Source organism: Boleophthalmus pectinirostris, unplaced genomic scaffold, assembly GCF_026225935.1.
Source record: "Boleophthalmus pectinirostris isolate CB_2022bp ecotype Guang Dong unplaced genomic scaffold, ASM2622593v1 HiC_scaffold_22, whole genome shotgun sequence".
Taxonomy (NCBI): Eukaryota; Metazoa; Chordata; class Actinopteri; order Gobiiformes; family Gobiidae; genus Boleophthalmus; species Boleophthalmus pectinirostris.
The window spans coordinates 1,385,107-1,407,780 of record NW_026571190.1 but is presented as its reverse complement, the minus strand read 5'-3'; the positions used below and the strand labels follow the sequence as shown (position 1 = coordinate 1,407,780).

The window sequence follows — 22,674 nt, the reverse complement described above, 5'->3', positions numbered from 1 at the left end:
CAGGTGACTCATTGTTTGTCCTCTGATCCAAAGCTTAGTGTCTGTGTACACTGTGTCAGTGTGTGAGTGTGTGTGTGTGTGTGTGCACGCGCGTGTGTGTGTGTTTGTGTGTGTGAATGGGTGAGTGGTTAATTGATATAAAGCGCTTTGAGCCTTGAGTGTGGAAAAGTACTATATAAAACGTGACCATTTACCATTTACCACAGTATATATAGTGAGATCAAACCAGGGTAAAGTTTCTTATGATAATTGGACAATTTTTATTTGAAAGAGAATTAGATAGACTTGAGTTGTCTGAAAGTGTAGGTAGAGTATTTGCACTCTGACCTGAAGATCTCCTCCTCTGTTCTATGAGTTCATGGTGTGAGTTTCTTCTTGGAAAGGAATGCTGTTATGATTCCACTCAAACCAGTCCTGTACAATTCCTTATATGTTAGTGTTTCATTTGCAGAGGCCCACTAAAAAGGAAAATATTAACAACTAGAAAAGCACTCAGAGAGCACAGACCTCCGCCAAGGACTACAGTCCCCCTCATATTAATTGTGTTTTCCATAAATATTTGTCTCATATCTTTCAATTTGGAATATGAAAGAGGATCCCATTGTCCATCGCTGAGTCAAATTTCATGGGGTTTGGTCAATAATTAACCGAGATATTGAGAACAAAATTTTTGGTCCCATTTACCACAATGTTAACTAAAATTTCAAAGTGATCCAGAATCCAGGATTTCTTCCGGATCATCCCCAAAATGAAATCAGTTCTTCCTTTTCACATTTCCAACAAATCCTGAAAATTTCATCAAAATCGGTCCATAACTTTTTGAGTTATGTTGCTAACAGACAAACAAACAGACAAACAAACAAACAAACAAACAAACGCCGGCAAAAACATAACCTCCTTGGCGGAGGTAATAAACATGCTCAAGCTCAATGCAATTTGTTAAAAACTGAAAATTCCATGATAGAATTGTGACCTGACCTCCTGCTCTGCTTTACCTTAGGCATTTTAGAAAATTGGGATGTCATGTGAGCCCAGTCTATTCAGTTCCTCAAATCACCCATCACAAACTGACAATGGCCCTTTGAGTGACTCACATCTGACACATCTAACAGAAAGGTTAGAATCGAGCTGATAATAAAAGGCCTTCAGAGAATTACAAGACAATGAGAACAATCCTTGTTCCATGTTAACTGGTCCCAGTGGATTTAAGTAGGTTTGGCTTCACCGCTGAACAAACAACATGTACTATATAACCTAAAGTCATTATATACATATATACAGCTTCTTTTGAAAAGGAAAATAAAAGACTTTTCTGTCTTCAAAATGTGAAAAACAGAACTAATTCATTTTAAAGAAGACCTGTGGTGCTTGTGTTTGTTATAATCTAGTTATAATCTATAACACTCATAGCTCATTATGTGGACATTTTAAATCACAATATTCTTCTAAAAAGACTTAAGAAAAGAAACAAGTCCACTCACTTCCACATTAAAAAACTGTGGTGCCCAGTGGAAGCTGAATTATGGTATGGGCATCACACTAGTAAGACTTATTATTTTATTTTTTTTATGTTGATTTTGCAGAACAGGTCTACTTTAAAGGATTTGCAGTGGTCCAAAGTTATTCCTTACTTCCTTCATTCCTTCTGCATTCTGAGCATCCTAATTATTCAGCACCATGAGTTTAGAACATGTAGAGTACATATATTAGATGCAGATGGGTCTGGTTATGGGGAAAACACAGACTTAACTCGCTGATCTTGATCGGGTCTGCTTTGTGCATGGATGGGAGACCGCAGGGAATGTCAGATGCCACAGTAGGACTGTTGTTGTGTCATCATGCAAGGCACCTCACGCAGATTGTCTAGTGTGAAAGTGCTGTGTGCGTAGGTGTTTGTGGTGGTGGGAGGGGCCGCGTCACTTCTGTCAGTCTGTCCCAGGACAATAGTATGTTACTGCCTGTGAGTGTGGAGTGAAGGAGGAATGCACTGTAAAGCTTTGGGTGTCATGGAAGGTGTTATATAAATCCAATGATTAATTAATGAATTCATTTATGTGTAACTGGCTTCAGACCATCGTAAAACCATGGCTCAGCTAAAAGACTAAAGCAGATTTTAGAGTGGTCAAATCTAGTGATGTCCAATCCAGCCTTTCCATTTCCAATACCAATTTCTATACTAAAGTATCTGCCAATCCCCAATATCAACCCACACCAGTGCAGAGAGTGAAACCAGCCTATTTCATTCATATATCTAACCTGGATATCGGCTGAACGAATCTTTGGAAACTGATCTCTGATCCAGCAAATTTTTCAGCATTAATTTCAGCAACTAATGAATTGCATATTGTGCCAAGAAGAACAGCAATATGACAATATCTCCTGCTGGAAAATGTCTGAACCCTGTCACTTTAAAGCAATGACCACAACAATGATTTGCTAATTCAGTATTTTTTGACATTCACTGTGATATTTGGAAGAAAGCACCACCAGATCCTCTGGACTCATCGCTTTTGATATTTGCGCTTCCATCTCCAGTGTTCCTTCCTTTGTTCAGACTCAGGATCCTGCAGATCTTTGAATGCTGTTGGTTGAACATCACCATGTTGTTTATTTTTAGACCTTAAGCTTAGATTTTAAAAGACACCAGTACTTCAAAACCTGTCTGTGTCATGCACAAATATTTGAAAACATTGATGCTCTTTCAAAGGCCAAAATTCCTTAAAATGCCGCTGGTCGTGGTAAAGTGGGGTCATGACAGGCTTCAGTATTTAAACATGTAAGCCATTTCTTCTTATTATTCTCTTTCTTTTTTCTTTGGGGTTGGGTTTAAATATCTATCTAAAAAAATCATCATCCCCATCACTGTTCATGTGCTCGCAAAGAAGCTTTGAAAATGCTTTGAAAAGATGTGTCTCTAAAATGTGCTTCTCCTTGGGTTCAGTTTAAAGTTATCTGTGTCTTCCATCGGCCCATCACTGGTTCTTTGACTTTGGGCAGATCTTGTGTTTTCTTGCTGTTCTTGTGTCCCTGTTTTCCAGTGTTAGTGGTTGAACTGCCACCTTGGTTCTAACTGAAGGCTCCTCAGGTTTGTGAGCTTGTGTGTTGTTTGTTCTATCTGCTCTGCAGTTATAGTGCGGAGAAGACTTCTCTTGGACATTTTTGTTCAAATGGAGAGTCATCAGTTTTCAGTGCATCTTCACTGCACTCCAAAATGCTACGTTTGTCAAAGCTCTTCTTTTTCCTAATTTACCTTTTTGTATTTTGTTGCCTTTTCCCATTAGCCTGGTCAGGTTGGGGCATTTTGGGCAAGCGTAAAACAGTTGAAATCACCTTGGACATCATGTCTCACCTGTAGATCTAATTCAGTATCTCAGACATTTTGCAGAGACAGATGGTAAGACCTTGAGACAATATGGACAAGAGCCTGGTGCTGAAGTTGGATGCAGCTGGTCACTCTAAACCCAGACAAACCCAATCTTATCTTATTGACGTCCCCAAGCCAGGACTGGTCACGACCAAGACCAGCTGGAGTCAACTCAGCCTGGAGATTACAATAGTGACAGGCTCCCCAAGACCCAACCCCTCGCAGCCTCGTAACCCCGGCCTGGTGGGCAAGTCTGGTGTATCCAGAGACAATGACTGCAGGATCCAAACGTTGGATTATTTCCATTCCCTTCCCAAACCCGGCTGCTATGTGGAAATGTTTGTACTGTTTTTGACTGTGTGCTGATGTCGTGTAGGTGTTGTTTTTTTGTGTACTCATACCATACTATGACGATTGGAGCTTGGTCTGGGGGCGGTTCTCTCTTTTTTTGATTCCTTTGTATGTCCAGTACATGTGAAGAAACTGACAATAAAGGCCATTATTCATAAGGTGCTCAGGTCATTAGACACCTTTTAATTCAAGATTCTTGGGTGCAGCTGGTGCAGATGAACTGTGAGAACAGTGAGTAAGAAGTCACGAGCCTGACTTTGTCCTGTTTATTGTTCCACAACAGACACGACTAAAAGTAAAGGCAAAGATGTCACTCACCTACACAACAGAAGTGCACTTTGAATTGTCTGCACTCAAGGACCCACAGAGATCAGAGGATCACTTCTCTGATCATTTTTTAAAAGAAATATCAAAACTTGAGATTGTGACTGGGTGTCATTAAGAATTTGCCGATATATACCTCGATACATATAGGCCACGATGCGATACATATCTCGAAACTGTGAACTTTCGATTCGATGCAATATATTTCAAATCGATTTGATACAGTTCAATAAAAATAAATGCTAGATCATGTGTGTGCTACTAAAAGTTTTTGTTAAACCATTTCTTGTGCAAATAAAAAAAGTTCATTTGAAACACAAACATTTTGATCATCAAAACAGTGAAAATGTCAAATAAACAAGTTTCCTTCCTCTAAACCAGCAATAAAATTGTAGCAATCTAACAAAATAATTTAGTAAAATATACCAAAAAATACTCTTGGCAATGTATCGATACAGCAGCTCAAGATATCGATACTATATCATCACATTTAATTTATTTTGCACACCCCTACTTATGATCCACAAACATTAAAAACATAATTATTTGTTTGTCATATTAATCTCAACTAACAACAGTCATGTGCTTGGGGTTGCATAATGGCACCACTTTGTGAAGATGTTGAACTTTGTGCCAGTGTTTGTTTGATGTGAACAGGCCCGGGAATTACAGACATGTGAATCATAAACCAAGTCAACAGATCTGCATGTGACACTTTATTCACAGCAAATTCCACCATAGAATTCGGGCTCAGGTTAAACTAGAGGGATTGGAGAAGTTGTGACGTCACATGAACACAGCCTGTTGTGTCCCCAGCGCACCAGCGTGAGGGGAGTGCCCGTGCTGAGCCTGCAGGGGGCGCTGGACGTGAGCCTGACAGCAGAGCCTCTCCAGAACGACGCGCTGGTGCACATGTGGCTGCAGGTCAAGATCAAGCCCCTGCTCCACTCTGTGTCCAAACAGCTGCTCTCCTGCCTCAGCGTCAAGAACTTCAGCTGCTCCACCTACCAACTCATGTAAGCACTCACACTCACACCAGCTCATGTACGCACTCACACTCACACCAGCTCATGTACGCACTCACACTCACACCAACTCATGTACGCACTCACACTCACACCAGCTCATGTACGCACTCACACTCACACCAGCTCATGTAAGCACTCACACTCACACCAACTCATGTACGCACTCACACTCACACCAGCTCATGTACGCACTCACACTCACACTCACACTCAGCTCATGTACGCACTCACACTCACACCATCATGTACGCACTCACACTCACAGCAACTCATGTACGCACTCACACTCACACCAGCTCATGTAACACCACACTCACACTCACACTCACACTCACACCAACTCATGTACGCACTCACACCACACTCATGTAAGCACTCACACTCACACCAACTCATGTAAACGCACTCAACACTCACACCAGCTCATGTACGCACTCACACCCACACTCATGTACGCAGCACTCACACTCACACCAACTCATATACGCACTCACACCAACTCATGTAAGCACTCACACTCACAGCAACTCATGTACGCACTCACGCCAACTCATGTACGCACTCACACTCACACCAACTCATGTAAGCACTCACACCAACTCATGTACGCACTCACACAACTCATGTAAGCACTCACACTCACACCAACTCATGTACGCACTCACACTCACACCAACTCATGTAAGCACTCACACTCACACCAACTCATGTACGCACTCACACCAACTCATGTACGCACTCACACTCACACCAACTCATGTACGCACTCACACCAACTCATGTAAGCACTCATACTCACACCAACTCATGTACGCACTCACACCAACTCATGTACGCACTCACACTCACACCAACTCATGTAAGCACTCACACCAACTCATGTACGCACTCACACCAACTCATGTAGCACTCACACCAACTCATGTACGCACTCACACCAACTCATGTAAGCACTCATACTCACACCAACTCATGTACGCACTCACACCAGCTCATGTAAACACTCATACTCACACCAACTCATGTAAGCACTCACACCAACTCATGTACGCACTCACACCAACTCATGTAAGCACTCACATCAGCTCATGTAAGCACTCACACTCACACCAACTCATGTACGCACTCACACCAACTCATGTAAGCACTCACACTCACACCAACTCATGTAAGCACTCACACTCACACGCAACTCATGTACACTCACACTCACACCAACTCATGTACGCACTCACACTCACAGCAACTCATGTAAGCACTCACACCAACTCATGTAAGCACTCACACTCACAGCATCACACTCACTCATGTAAGCACTCACACCACTCAGTAAGCACTCATACTCACACCAACTCATGTACGCACTCACACTCACTCATGTAAGCACTCACACACACACTCATTAAGCACTCACACCAACTCATGTACGCACTCACACCAACTCATGTAAGCACTCACACTCACAGCTCATGTAAGCACTCACACTCACACCAACTCATGTACGCACTCACACTCACACCAACTCATGTACGCACTCACACTCACACCAACTCATGTACGCACTCACACCAACTCATGTACGCACTCACACCAACTCATGTAAGCACTCACATCAGCTCATGTAAGCACTCACACTCACACCAACTCATGTACGCACTCACACTCACACCAACTCATGTACGCACTCACTCACAGCAACTCATGTAAGCACTCACACTCACACCAACTCATGTACGCACTCACACCAACTCATGTAAGCACTCACACTCACACCAACTCATGTACGCACTCACACCAACTCATGTAAGCACTCATACTCACACCAACTCATGTACGCACTCACACCAGCTCATGTAAGCACTCATACTCACACCAACTCATGTAAGCACTCACACTCACACCAACTCATGTACGCACTCACACCACCTCATGTAAGCACTCACATCAGCTCATGTAAGCACTCACACTCACACCAACTCATGTACGCACTCACACTCACACCAACTCATGTATGCACTCACACTCACACCAACTCATGTACGCACTCACACCAACTCATGTACGCACTCACACCAACTCATGTACGCACTCACACCAACTCATGTAAGCACTCACATCAGCTCATGTAAGCACTCACACTCACACCAACTCATGTAAGCACTCATACTCACACCAACTCATGTACGCACTCACACTCACACAACTCATGTAAGCACTCACACTCACACCAACTCATGTACGCACTCACACCAACTCATGTAAGCACTCATACTCACACCAACTCATGTAAGCACTCACATCAGCTCATGTAAGCACTCACACTCACACCAACTCATGTAAGCACTCACACTCACACCAACTCATGTACGCACTCACACCAACTCATGTAAGCACTCATACTCACACCAACTCATGTAAGCACTCACATCAGCTCATGTAAGCACTCACACTCACACCAACTCATGTACGCACTCACACCAACTCATGTAAGCACTCATACTCACACCAACTCATGTATGCACTCACACTCACAGCAACTCATGTACGCACTCACACTCACACCAATGCATGTACGCACTCACACCAACTCATGTAAGCACTCATACTCACACCAACTCATGTATGCACTCACACTCACAGCAACTCATGTAAGCACTCATACTCACACCAACTCATGTACGCACTCACACCAACTCATGTAAACACTCACAGCAACTCATGTAAGCACTCACAGTCACACCTCACACCTACGAAGACACTGCCTAAACTAAATAAAATGTGCGCTGTGCTGTCCAGGGTGCAGGAGCTGAGTGTGCACTTCTCCGACATGGACCCAGTGCGACAGAGGTGGATCTACGACTTCTTCATGTACCCCTTCCTGTCCCGGGATGACGTGGCAGGTGCGGCCCTGTCATACTTTTAAACTAAGTGCTGTTTGTTTGATTGGCACCTGCTGACACGTCTGTGATGTGTTCAGGCTGTGTGGACCCGCAGCAGAACAACATGGAGTGGCTCATGAAGAACTTTGGTGCGTTCAAGGCCATGGCCCAAATGAAGGACTTCTCCACTCTCAACATGTACTTCAGTGGAGTAAGTGTGTTTAACTCTCCTTCTGAACGTCCACATTTAACAAGATTATTTCAGATCTGATCGATACAAATGGTGGGGTCTGGAGGACTAAAGGGGAGAATGAGAGGGAGGCGGGGTCGTCGTGAGGAAGACTAAAAGGGAGAGGAACAGACAGACATAAACATTATAGTTTGTGAACCATGAAAAGGCAAAAAAAAAGCACAAGCCATTAGCAGCTGACAGTAGATGCTACTTAGTAAAGACACTTTAAGCTTGAGTTGACATGATTCACATTATTCAAACAAGAATGAAACAAAAACGTTTTCACTTTTATTTAGGTGGTATTAAAATGATCAGAGCTCTGAAGTCAGTTTATCAGAATATGTCCCTTTAAGCAGAGCTGATAGTGTTATAAACTTGCTGAATGACTGTGTGTCAGTTGGAGGTTCTGGATCTCCTGACCCCAGAGCAGAAGGCTGGGCTCCTGCTTAGTCCAGAGGTGGCTGGGCTGGACAACGGGACCCTGCACCTGGTGTTCAACAGTATGATGGGACGTCCACACCCCACCTCCACCAGCAGCCCCGGGACCCACTCCATGAGGACCACTTCTGGATACAGCTACACTACAGCACCTTCATTCGAATGGTATCAGAAGAGCACCACCCAGCCCTCTATCAGCCAGGTACTCTTTACTGTCAGGCAGGAAGTGCACCTGCTAGTACTTCTCACAGTCTAATTTAGAGTACACCACAAGTGTTCAGAGGAAACATCTGATCAGTAGAAACAAAATTAACAAAATGTACTATAAAAGCCTATAAAAGTCTACACATGCTGTGAAAAAGCCAGAAACTCTTAACCTAGTGATTTACTGGAAACTGTCAGTTATGAAAACAAACTAAACCTTGGCCTGAAAAAAGAATCTAATAAAGTAAATGATCTGAAAACCAAATGAACTTCATTGGACTATTTAGAATTGTACTTGTCTGTGTTTGGAGCTAAAAACAATGATACGTTCTTTTGAATGTTCCTTGTTGTACTTGACTCCTTCTTTGGACAAAGACAGTTTCTTAGCAGAAGCCTGCACAGAGGCAGAGCTAAGCAGAACAACCGGCCATTATTGCTAAAATGAAAATATAAATTTATTATTTGCATTCTCCGATAATAATCAGATTATATTTTAGAATCAGAAATGTACTAAAGCACGTGTGTAAATGTCTTGATCAATCACATAAATGTTGACTAATAAGGGTGCAAATATTTTCAGTCATTTTTGTCGTTCATTATTAATTTAAATATTAAGCTTTTAATATAAACCATGCAGATGATTTTTCTGGGATTTCCAGGTGGTGAAAGGATTCATGGGAGCATTCAAGCCCATCAGCAGCTTTGTCCATGAGTTTGTGTCCTTCACCAATCAGGTATCCACACCACACTCCCTCACACCCTCACAGACAGACCGATGGTGCAGACTAACCCCCAGACTTCTGCTGCTCCTCCAGAGGGACGTGTCCCAGATCCGGAGCACCTCTCTTGCTCAGTTCCTGTTAAACTTCACGATATCGGAGGTAGCCTCCATGTTCAAGGCCCCCACCCCAGAGTCTGCTCCAGTCTTCAACCTGACCAGTGTGGAGGACTGGTACCTGCAGGTGGTGGTGCCAGTGCTGAACAGGTTTCTCCCCAAAGAGGTCATCACACAGACCAACGTGTCCATGGCCTTCTACTCTCTCTTGTAAGTTTAGGAGTGCTGTTATGGATGAGGTCTTTGAGTCTTGTTTAGTTGTGATAGAAACTCCACTTCCAGAGCAGTCCGGAGTTAACTGTGTGACATTTGATCCTTGCTGTCCATGTGTTTGTGTGCAGTTACCTGGAGCATGGCATGAATGAAACCGCCTCTGAGCTGGAGGACGTGTGCAGTCTGATCTTGGACCAGGGCCAGTGTGGGGTGAGCTTTAGACTAGAGCATTAGACCTTAGCTCTGTATTATAACAGTCATTCTAAATGTGTGCATGTGTGCAGCTCACAGACGTGGTGCAGGATGTGGCCCAGGTCCTACACTGTGCTGCTCAGACAGATTTCACCATGACGGAGGAGAACGTCCTGAGTCTGTTGACCGGACTGGCCCACAGGTCCTCCTCTCTGCTGCAGGAGCTCTCCTCTATGGTGAGACCAGCCCCCAGCACACACACTGATACACATACTGCTGCACACATACTTGTACACACACCATCACACACCAGTACACACACCATCACACACCTGTACACACACCATCACACACCTGTACACACACCATCACACACCTGTACACACACACCTGTACACACCAGTACACACACCATCACACACCTGTACACACACTATCACACACCAGTACACACACCATCACACACCTGTACACACACCATCACACACCTGTACACACACACCTGTACACACACCATCACACACCTGTACACACACCATCACACACCTGTACACACACCAGTACACACACCATCATACACCAGTACACACACCATCACACACCTGTACACACACCATCACACACCTGTACACACACACCTGTACACACACCATCACACACCTGTACACACACCATCACACACCTGTACACACACCATCACACACCTGTACACACACCAGTACACACACCATCATACACCAGTACACACACCATCATACACCAGTACACACACACACACTGTACACACACCATACACACACCATCACACACCTGTACACACACCATCACACACCAGTACACACACCATCACACACCAGTACACACACCATCGCACACCAGTACACACACCATCACAAACCAGTACACACACCATCGCACACCAGTACACACACCATCACAAACCAGTACACACACCATCGCACCCCAGTACACACACCATCGCACACTAGTACACACACCATCGTACACATACCACTAACCACACTGTCATACACACTAGTACACACACCATCACACACCTGTACACACACCATCAGACACCAGTACACACACCATCACACACCTGTACACACACCATCAGACACCAGTACACACACCAGTGCACACATCTTCACAGACACCAGTACACACACCAGTACACACATCTTCACAGACAGCAGTACACACACCGGTACACACATCTTCACAGACAGCAGTACACACACCGGTACACACATCTTCACAGACAGCAGTACACACACCGGTACACACATCTTCACAGACAGCAGTACACACACCGGTACACACATCTTCACAGACAGCAGTACACAGGGCCTTTCAGTACTCTGCTGTTGTCCTTGTCCTGGAGAAAGTCATATGAGCTGTCTCTGGATCAGTAGTTCTAGTGTTCAGTGAAGTCCAGGTTCTCTGTGGAGCTGTGAAACTCCTGATTTTGTTCACACACAGCATCTGAACTAAGAGCACCTGCGGCACATGCACATGCACATGTAATATATGTTCAAATCTTACCACATGTTTCATGTGTGATCAGGCAGTAGGTCTTTCACCTAGACCTCTGTCGCCCAAACAGGCTTCAAATATCACAGAGTCACACAGTGTGTCCATGTTGTGATTTTTTCTTGTTCACATTCTGTTCAAGTGCACACACGTGTTCTCTCCTCACTTGACAGCTATTTTAACATTGACTTATATAAGCATGCACATGCATCAGCCATTAGCCTAAAATCACATTTCTTTATTTTTTAGTAGGTATTACCACAGCAATAACTGCGTGTATACGTGTGTGCATGTGTGTGCAGGACCTCCGTGTTGTGTCTGCAAACATCAGGCAGATCTTCAGTGGTACCACCTCTCCAGCTCTGATGCAGAAGCACATGTCTGATCCCGCCTTCATCCAGACTTGGTTCCAAGTCAAACTGCTGCCCCTCCTGCCGGACGTGTCCCCAGAGCTGCTGTCCTGTCTGAGCCGAAAGAACTTCTCGTGCCCTGTCTACTACACCATGTGAGGCCTCCCTCTGCTCTGTGCACTCTACTGTAGAGCAGCGACACTTACAAACCATTACACTTACATTCCAAAATCATCTGCTGCTTCATCAAGGTTTTTGGTGACACTTTTTAAAAACTACACATTCATTGGTCTTTGGAAAGCCTGAACAAAACTGAATTCATAATGAAGAAATAGATAATAAATCATCATTCAGGCTTGATTTTAATATCCTAACTCCTAACGTCTTAACTGGGTGGTTTGGGCCATTCCGAAAGTCCCAAAGTAGATTTTTTGGAGCTTCCTACCATGTTATTCTGTCATCAAAAACATGTCTGAAGAGGCTTTAAATGTCCTCCATTCATGTTTGAGTAACCTCATGTTTAGCAGAACAAAACTGTCCAATACTCCGCTCACAAGCTTGCGTCACACTTGTTCTGGTCATTATTCATAAATGTTAGGGATGTAACTGAAAAAACTGAAATATCCTGATATCGTATCTTCAAAGGTCTCACAATAACATCGGAGGCCATCACACTATATTGATTTACAAGTCTCTTTGCCTATCTGAATAGTTATGGTGACACCAATGTCTTTATATATGATTTTATAGTGCATTTCTTATTCTGTAATTACTTACTGAAATAAACTTCCTATGCCTTATCGTGGTGCAGCAATAGAAAAACACAGAGGGAACTACATAGACCATGATCCTTTGGTGTTGTCAGTGCAGACTCAGTGCAGATTGAAAAATGTTATGAAACATTTTTCAATCTTAATTCTTCATATTATAACATTACCAAAGACTTTTAAAAGGAAAAAGTTGCATATTTGTAAGTTTACATAAAATATCCCAATAAATATTGAACCATGAAATGCGTATCGTGAAAATATTGTATCGAGGGATTTTGATATTGTTACACCCCTAAAAAATTTACAAAAACATGATACAAAACAATACACTACAATTGTGTTGTGATAGTCCTCTGAAGGGAGGGAAGGAAAACAAAACTGAAATTTATTAAATATTTTAATATAGCATTTTCAAAACAATAAAATGTAACATGGTGATCTAAATATTTAAGGAGTTAACAATGAATACCTGTAATAAAGAAATCTATAAAAACAAACACAAAATAGATTAATATTGTAGGTCTAAAATGCACATAATTCCAAACTGTAAAAAAGTTCAGATACTGTTTCACTTCCAAAGATCAGTGTTAGAAAAATCATGCACGTTTTCAGTCAGTCAGAATGCCAAAAGACAATGACAAATGAGTTGTAAATGTTATTTCCCGTTATTACCACATACACGTTTTGAACAGTGAAAGTGTGAGATGTGACTGTGGTGTTTTGTGGTGTGCAGTGTGCGGGCCCTCAGTGAGCACATGGACATGATGGAGGCCAGTCCTGAGGCTGGTCAGAACATCTACGATAACTTCATCTACCCCTTCCTCATGCTCCACAACTCCTCTGGTACGCAACCGCACAGCCTTTTACCAGCTTTTACCAACAATGATAGTTGTAGGGAGTATTATCTGTTACATAAGGGAGAGTTATTGTACAGTTGTAGGGAGTATTATATGTAATAGTATGTGTGTATGTGCTGTTTTGGTGTATAATGCTTGTGTATGTGTGTGTGTGTTGTTTTTGTGTATAATGTATGTGTATATGTGTGTGTGTGTTGTTTTGCTGTATAATGCATGCGTGTGTGTGTTGTTTTGCTGTATAATGCGTGTGTGTGTGTGTGTGTGTGTTGTTATGGTGTATAATGCATGTGTATATGTGTGTGTGTGTTGTTTTGGTATATAATGCTTCTGTATGTCCGTGTGTGTGTGTGTTGTTTTGGTGTATAATGTGTGTGTGTGTTGTTTTGGTGTATAATGTGTGTGTGTGTGTTGTTTTGGTGTATAATGTGTGTGTATGTGTGTGTGTGTTGTTTTGGTGTATAATGTGTGTGTGTGTGTTGTTTTGGTGTATAATGTGTGTGTGTGTGTTGTTTTGGTGTATAATGCATGTGTGTTGTGTTGTTTTGGTGTATAATGTGTGTGTGTGTGTGTTGTTTTGGTGTATAATGTGTGTGCGTGTGTGTTGTTTTGGTGTATAATGTGTGTATGTGTGTGTGTTGTTTTGGTGTATAATGTGTGTGTGTGTGTGTTGTTTTGGTGTATAATGTGTGTATGTGTGTGTGTTGTTTTGGTGTATAATGTGTGCGTGTGTGTTGTTTTGGTGTATAATGTGTGTGTTGTTTTGGTGTATAATGTGTGTATGTGTGTGTGTTGTTTTGGTGTATAATGTGTGCGTGTGTGTTGTTTTGGTGTATAATGTGTGTGTTGTTTTGGTGTATAATGTGTGTGTGTGTGTTTTGGTGTATAATGTGTGTGTGTGTGTTGTTTTGGTGTATAATGCGTGTGTGTGTGTTGTTTTGGTGTATAATGTGCGTGTGTGTGTTGTTTTGGTGTATAATGTGTGTGTTGTTTTGGTGTATAATGCATGTGTGTGTTGTTTTGGTGTATAATGTGTGTGTGTGTGTTGTTTTTGTGTATAATGTGTGTGTTGTTTTGGTGTATAATGTGTGTGTGTGTGTGTTGTTTTGGTGTATAATGTGTGTGTTGTTTTGGTGTATAATGTGCGTGTGTGTTGTTTTAGTGTATAATGTGTGTGTGTGTGTTGTTTTGGTGTATAATGTGTGTGTGTGTGTTGTTTTGGTGTATAATGTGTGTGTGTGTGTTGTGTTGTTTTGGTGTATAATGTGTGTGTGTGTTGTTTTGGTGTATAATGTGTGTGTGTGTGTTGTGTTGTTTTGGTGTATAATGTGTGTGTGTTGTTTTGGTGTATAATGTGTGTGTGTGTGTTGTTTTGGTGTATAATATGTGTGTGTGTTGTTTTGGTGTATAATGTGTGCGTGTGTGTTGTTTTGGTGTATAATGTGTGTGTGTGTGTTGTTTTGGTGTATAATGTGTGTGTGTGTGTTGTGTTGTTTTGGTGTATAATGTGTGTGTGTGTGTTGTGTTGTTTTGGTGTATAATGTGTGTGTGTGTGTTGTTTTGGTGTATAATGTGTGTGTGTGTGTTGTTTTGGTGTATAATGTGTGTGTGTGTGTGTTGTGTTGTTTTGGTGTATAATGTGTGTGTGTGTGTGTGTTGTTTTGGTGTATAATGTGTGTGTGTGTGTTGTTTTGGTGTATAATGTGTGTGTGTGTTGTTTTGGTGTATAATGCTTGTGTATGTGTGTGTGTGTTGTTTTGGTGTATAATGTGTGCGTGAGTGTGTGTTGTTTTGTGGTGTATAATGTGTGTGTGTGTTGTTTTGGTGTATAATGCTTGTGTATGCGTGTGTGTGTGTTGTTTTGGTGTATAATGTGTGTGTGTGTGTTGTTTTGGTGTATAATGTGTGTGTGTGTGTGTTGTTTTGGTGTATAATGTGTGTGTGTGTGTTGTTTTGGTGTGTATAATGTGTGTGTGTGTTGTTTTGGTGTAATGTTGTGTATGTGTGTGTGTGTGTTGTTTTGGTGTATAATGTGTGTGCGTGTGTGTTGTTTGGTGTATAATGTGTGTGTGTGTGTTTGTTTTGGTGTATAATGTGTGTGTGTGTGTGTGTTGTTGTTTGTGTGTATAATGTGTGTGTGTGTTGTTTTTGGTGTATAATGTGTGTGTGTGTTGTTTTGGTGTATAATGTGTGTGTGTGTGTGTGTGTTGTTTGGTGTATAATGTGTGTGTGTGTGTTTGTTTTGGTGTATAATGTGTGTGTGTGTGTGTTGTTTTGGTGTATAATGTGTGTGTGTGTGTGTTGTTTTGGTGTATAATGTGTGTGTGTGTGTTGTTTGTTTTTGGTGTATAATGTGTGTGTGTGTGTTGTGTTTGGTGTATATGTGTGTGTGTGTGTGTTGTTTTGGTGTATAATGTGTGTGTGTGTTGTTTTGGTGTATAATGTGTGTGTGTGTGTTGTGTTGTGGTGTATAATGTGTGTGTGTGTGTGTGTGTTTTGGTGTATAATGTGTGTGTGTGTGTGTGTGTTGTGTTTGTGTGTATAATGTGTGTGTGTGTTGTTTTGGTGTATAATGTGTGTGTGTGTGTGTGTTGTTTTGTGGTGTATAATGTGTGTGTGTGTGTGTTGTTTTGGTGTATAATGTGTGTGTGTGTGTGTGTGTGTGTTGTTGTGTGTGTATAATGTGTGTGTGTGTGTGTGTGTTGTTTTGGTGTATAATGTGTGCATGTGTGTTGTTTTGGTGTATAATGTGTGTGTATGTGTGTGTGTGTTGTTTTGGTGTATAATGTGTGCGTGAGTGTTGTTTTGGTGTATAATGTGTGTGTGTGTGTTGTTTTGGCGTATAATGTGTGTGTGTGTGTTGTTTTGGTGTATAATGCTTGTGTATGCGTGTGTGTGTGTTGTTTTGGTGTATAATGTGTGCGTGTGTGTTGTTTTGGTGTATAATGTGTGTGTGTGTGTGTGTGTGTGTGTTGTTTTGGTGTATAATGTGTGTGTGTGTGTGTGTGTTGTTGTGTGGTGTATAATGTGTGTGTGTGTTGTTTTGGTGTATAATGTGTGTGTGTGTGTGTTTGTTTGGTGTATAATGTGGTGTGTGTGTTGTTTTGGTGTATAATGTGTGTGTGTGTGTTGTTTTGGTGTATAATGTGTGTGTGTGTGTGTTGTTTTGGTGTATAATGTGTGTGTGTGTGTGTTTGTTTTGGTGTATAATGTGTGTGTGTGTGTGTGTTTTGGTGTATAATGTGTGTGTGTGTGTGTGTGTGTTGTTGTGTGGTGTATAATGTGTGTGTGTGTTGTTTGTGTATAATGTGTGTGTGTGTGTGTGTGTTGTTTTGGTGTATAATGTGTGTGTGTGTGTGTGTGTTTTGTGTGTATAATGTGTGTGTGTGTTGTTTTGGTGTATAATGTGTGTGTGTGTGTGTTGTTTTGGTGTATAATGTGTGTGTGTGTGTTGTTTTGGTGTATAATGTGTGTGTGTGTGTTGTTTTGGTGTATAATGTGTGTGTGTGTGTGTTGTTTTGGTGTATAATGTGTGTGTGTGTGTGTTGTTTTGGTGTATAATGTGTGTGTGTGTGTTGTTTTGGTGTATAATGTGTGTGTGTGTGTGTGTTGTTTTGGTGTATAATGTGTGCGTGTGTGTTGTTTTGGTGTATAATGTGTGTGTGTGTGTGTGTGTGTTGTTTTGGTGTATAATGTGTGTGTGTGTGTGTGTTTTGGTGTATAATGTGTGTGTGTGTTGTTTGGTGTATAATGTGTGTGTGTGTGTGTGTGTTGTTTTGGTGTATAATGTGTGTGTGTGTGTTTGTTTTGGTGTATAATGTGTGTGTGTGTGTGTTGTTTTGGTGTATAATGTGTGTGTGTGTTGTGTTGTTTTGGTGTAATAATGTGTGTGTGTGTGTGTTGTTTTTGGTGTATAATGTGTGTGTGTGTGTTGTTTTGGTGTATAATGTGTGTGTGTGTGTGTGTTGTTTTGGTGTATAATGTGTGTGTGTGTGTGTTGTTTTGGTGTGTATAATGTGTGTGTGTGTGTGTGTTTTGGTGTGTATAATGTGTGTGTGTGTGTTTTGGTGTATAATGTGTGTGTGTGTGTGTGTGTTGTTTTGGTGTATAATGTGTGTGTGTGTGTTGTTTTGGTGTATAATGTGTGTTGTGTGTGTGTGTTTTGGTGTATAATGTGTGTGTGTTGTTTTTTGGTGTATAATGTGTGTGTGTGTGTTGTTTTGGTGTATAATGTGTGTGTGTGTGTGTGTGTGTGTGTGTGTTTTGGTGTATAATGTGTGTGTGTGTGTGTTGTTTTGGTGTATAATGTGTGTGCATGTGTGTTTGTTTTGGTGTATAATGTGTGTGTGTGTGTGTGTGTTTGTTTTTGGTGTATAATTTGTGTATGTGTTGTGTGTTGTTTTGGTGTATAATGTGTGCATGTGTGTTGTTTTGGTGTATAATGTGTGTGTGTGTGTTGTTTGGTGTATAATGTGTGTGTGTGTGTGTTGTGTATAATGTGTGTGTGTGTTGTTTTGGTGTATAATGTGTGTGTGTGTGTGTGTGTTTTGGTGTATAATGTGTGTGTGTGTGTGTTGTTTTGGTGTATAATGTGTGTGCATGTGTGTTGTTTTGGTGTATAATGTGTGTGTTGTGTTGTGTGTTGTTTTGGTGTATAATGTGTGTGAGTGTTGTTTTGTGTATAATGTGTGTGTGTGTGTGTTGTTTTTGGTGTATAATGTGTGTGTGTGTGTGTGTGTTGTTTTGGTGTATAATGCTTGTGTATGTGTGTGTGTTGTTTTGGTGTATAATGTGTGTGTGTGTGTTGTGTTGTTTTGGTGTATAATGCTTGTGTATGTGTGTTGTTTTGGTGTATAATGTGTGTGTTGTGTTGTTTTGGTGTATAATGTGTGTGTGTGTGTGTGTGTGTTGTTTTGGTGTATAATGTGTGTGTGTGTGTTGTTTTGGTGTATAATGTGTGTGTGTGTGTGTTGTTTTGGTGTATAATGTGTGTGTGTGTGTTGTTTTGGTGTATAATGTGTGTGTGTGTGTTGTTTTGGTGTATAATGTGTGTGTGTGTGTGTGTGTGTTGTTTTGGTGTATAATGCTTGTGTATGTGTGTGTGTGTGTTGTTTTGGTGTATAATGCTTGTGTATGTGTGTGTGTTGTTTTGGTGTATAATGTGTGTGTGTGTTGTTTTGGTGTATAATGTGTGTGTGTGTTGTTTTGGTGTATAATGCTTGTGTATGTGTGTGTTGTTTTGGTGTATAATGTGTGTGTGTGTTGTTTTGGTGTATAATGCTTGTGTATGTGTGTGTGTTGTTTTGGTGTATAATGTGTGTGTGTGTTGTTTTGGTGTATAATGCTTGTGTATGTGTGTGTGTGTGTGTTGTTTTGGTGTATAATGTGTGTGTGTGTGTTGTTTTGGTGTATAATGTGTGTGTGTGTGTTGTTTTGGTGTATAATGCTTGTGTATGTGTGTGTGTGTGTTGTTTTGGTGTATAATGCTTGTGTATGTGTGTGTGTGTGTGTGTGTTGTTTTGGTGTATAATGTGTGTGTGTGTGTTGTTTTGGTGTATAATGCTTGTGTATGTGTGTGTGTGTGTTGTTTTGGTGTATAATGTGTGTGTGTGTGTTGTTTTGGTGTATAATGCTTGTGTGTATGTGTGTGTGTGTGTGTTGTTTTGGTGTATAATGCTTGTGTATGTGTGTGTGTGTGTGTGTGTTGTTTTGGTGTATAATGTGTGTGTGTGTGTTGTTTTGGTGTATAATGCTTGTGTATGTGTGTGTGTGTGTTGTTTTGGTGTATAATGTGTGTGTGTGTGTTGTTTTGGTGTATAATGTGTGTGTATGTGTGTGTGTGTTTTCAGATGCTCAGTGTATGTCCAACAGCAGTGTCTTGTGGCTCCAGCAGAACTTTGGCTTCTTCTCACGCTTCGCCTCCATCACAGACTTCTACCTACTCAACCCATTCTTCTCTGAGGTACACTCACACTGCATTTGTACGAAGCCTCAACCATTTGTTGTGAATTCTGACTGATTACTAGTATATGTATATTGTACCCAGTACAGTAAATACAAGTACAGATTTAAAAAGGTACTACTGTGATTACCCTGAAGCACTGTTTCAGTTACACTAACATGAGTTTTTGTAAGTACTTTCCACCTATGAAAATGTTTGTAAAAGTCTAAACTACAGGGTTAGCTGCTTCCACACAGAGTGAGACCCCATGGACATGCAGGGAGGGCATCTGACACACAGGGACATTTCAGAATTTCGAATTTCAAAAGTCTATGTGGTCGTTTTTACATAGGCTGAACAAAACCCAAACTGAAAAACAGACTGGCTGAACACAAACAGGCTGTAAGGGCCTGTGACCCTAATGTGATCCTATGGCCATGCATTACAAAGAGGCCAACCATGGCAGCTGTCAAAGCCTAGAAATCTGTGCAACTGAACATATCAAACAATAAGCTACTACAGAGAGAGTCCTACTGGATTTACACTCTCAAGGCTGCCCAGTTTCAATGGAGAGTTAGATTTCTTCCCCTTCCTTTAAAACCACAAGCTTTAAATGTGCAGTCAATTCCTATTTTTTGAACATCTTTGTCTCCATGAAACGGTTTAAGTCTAACCCTGTAATATATTATACATTATACATGTTGTACCTGTAGCACTTTTGTATTTTTTGCACTATATATTTTTATACTATGTATTTTTCTATATATTTCTTGTTGGGAATTTGACTATTTATAGCTTGCATCTTGTTTTTTATCTGATCTTAAATAGCTTGTAACTAAAATCTGTTCAGCCTACATGTCCCATCATGCACCAGGGGACTGTGGACAAGCCCACTGTCAACATGTGACATACACCTATGACTTTATATGTGCACAGTGTTGGCATCTGGAGTTTGTCCTGATGAGGCTGAGAGGCTGAAACATGTTGGTGTGATTTTAACTTGATCTGCCATGTGCTATGAAAGACTTTTCATTATTCTGTTCTCTTTGGGTGTTTCAGTTTTTTCAACTTTGTATTTGAGATTGGTCCCTACACTGAAGAGCACCAAAAGGACAATTTTGTACAATCTCTGTACATCCAAGTAGCTCCCTAAAGTTTTGCACATTTCAGAATGTTTGTAGAGCTCTAAACTACAGGGTTAGCAGCTTTTACACAGAATGAGACCCCACAGACACACAGGGACCTTTAGTTGTCAAGGAGGAAATAATATCACTTTAATGATAATGCTTTCAGTCTAAGTATTCAAATGGTGTTTCAGTCTGATGTGAGCACTGATCCTGTGTGCACCCTGTGATGTTGTGTGTTTTTGTCTTCCAGCTGGAGGTACTGTTCTTCTTGAGTCCTGCGCAGACGGCCCAGCTGCTGCTCCTGCCTCTGCCCTCTCTCGCAGACAAAGCCCAGGTGGTGGAGGAGGTTTTTGACTTCCTCCTCTCAGCCCCAGCCTCACACTTCAGAGAGGTGATGAAGGCCGTGCTCACACTGGCCTCACAGGTGAGGATCAATGGTGCTTTTTTCCTCACAAAGCCACTTAATAATAGGGATGCACTGATACTGATACTATTGAATATCGACACTAAAATCCTGACTGAACATATACTAGTAAATGAATGTAATAAGACTATTTGCTGTTCACTCTTAAATGTGTGAACTTTTATTTAGAAAGATGCAGAGGCACTGACTGAATATATTTAATGTCCTTTATTGCATGAAGGGACACCAACGCGTTTCAACCAGCGAGATGCCCTGACGAAGACCATCTCGCTGGTCGAAACACGCTGGCATCCCTTCATGCAATAAAGGACTTTTAATATGTTCGGTCAGAGTGCCTCGGGTTTGTACCTTATCCACGTTTACATTTTCCAGTAAGGGCACTTTTCTGTTCAAGACCTCGAGTTGTCTTTGTCATTCACAACAAAACATACAGGAAATGCTCCACTCTCCAATTTCTAAAGATAGAAGAAAGCTGTTCATATGAAAACTACCACGTCATGACATCACAAGGTGGAACAGAGCATTTTGAGGTTTGGAGAGGTAGACAGACCAAAAATGCAGCACATGGTGTATTTTTGTGGAGGTAACATTATAACATGGCTTAGAGCTCACAAGAGTTCATTTTCTGTAATATAGAGCCTTTAAATCTCTCGTATCGGAGTCTGTATCTGTGCAATATCGACACATCCATACTTAATAACTGTAACTTGTTTTCCATACATACAGATTATTTTAGGCAGGAAAATGTGAAATTCTAAAACCAATTCATCTCAAAGCATGTTGCAAAGGCCTGAATAATGCATAATATGAGATGTTTATAGATTAAAGTGCATTTTCTGCTTGTCTCCTATCGTTAGTTTCTTGCAATTATTCAAAAACAGGTTTCTTTATTGTTAGTGGGGTCACCTCTCCACAGATCTACCTTCACTGAAAAAAATAACTATAAGATTTACTAGAAAAAATCCTCATAACAATTTGCACTTTTAAAGTAAATTTTACTTTAGTGTCATACAAAAGATGAATAAGTAAAAGCTACTTATTTGTGGCTGGGGTGGCAGTAGCTCAGTTGGAAAGAGCGTTTGTCCAATGATCCGAAGGTTTACAATTTGAATCCCACTCTAGATATAAAAAAACCCAAAACCCTGGTGTATGAACGTGTGTGTGAATGGGTGAGTGGTTCTGTGATGTAAAGTGCTTCGAACCTTGACAGTGGAAAAGCTCTATAAAACCATTTATTATACATCAGTAAATACTAGACATATAATAATGATTTATTTATTTCATCACAGCAATGCAATTAATTCTGACAATATTTTATATTTTTTATTTGTATTGTATTTACACAAATATGACTTCTAACTTAAAAAAAAAAAAGAGTAAATTCATGACTGTTCATCATGGTGGTAAGTACATTTTAGCTCGTGCATTTTTAACTAAGTTGTTATTGATCACTATTTTGGGTAACACAACAATTTGAATAGAACGTTCCTTTATACAACATTCACACTTAGTATGAGAGAACAGCAGGACTTTCCTATGAAGATGAATGTGTTAAGTCTGTGTTATGAGCAAGTGTTGAAATGTCTGACATCATTGTACCATTGTGTGTTTT

The 22,674-nt window shown here is 41.0% G+C and overlaps 1 protein-coding gene across 2 annotated transcripts in view; it reads left to right on the top strand.

Moving 5' to 3' along the window:
• Positions 1-22,674, top strand: part of LOC110157767 (uncharacterized) — an 85,998-nt gene that overhangs the window by 15,501 nt on the left and 47,823 nt on the right. For both annotated transcript variants that reach the window (XM_055158154.1, XM_055158153.1), the window contains exons 6-17: positions 4,856-5,055; positions 7,864-7,967; positions 8,045-8,157; positions 8,576-8,818; positions 9,480-9,554; positions 9,636-9,865; positions 9,997-10,078; positions 10,153-10,296; positions 11,899-12,101; positions 13,450-13,559; positions 19,420-19,532; positions 20,889-21,062. In XM_055158154.1, coding sequence (XP_055014129.1) covers positions 4,856-5,055; positions 7,864-7,967; positions 8,045-8,157; positions 8,576-8,818; positions 9,480-9,554; positions 9,636-9,865; positions 9,997-10,078; positions 10,153-10,296; positions 11,899-12,101; positions 13,450-13,559; positions 19,420-19,532; positions 20,889-21,062 — 1,791 coding nt within the window. The remainder of the gene's footprint in view (positions 1-4,855; positions 5,056-7,863; positions 7,968-8,044; positions 8,158-8,575; positions 8,819-9,479; positions 9,555-9,635; positions 9,866-9,996; positions 10,079-10,152; positions 10,297-11,898; positions 12,102-13,449; positions 13,560-19,419; positions 19,533-20,888; positions 21,063-22,674) is intronic.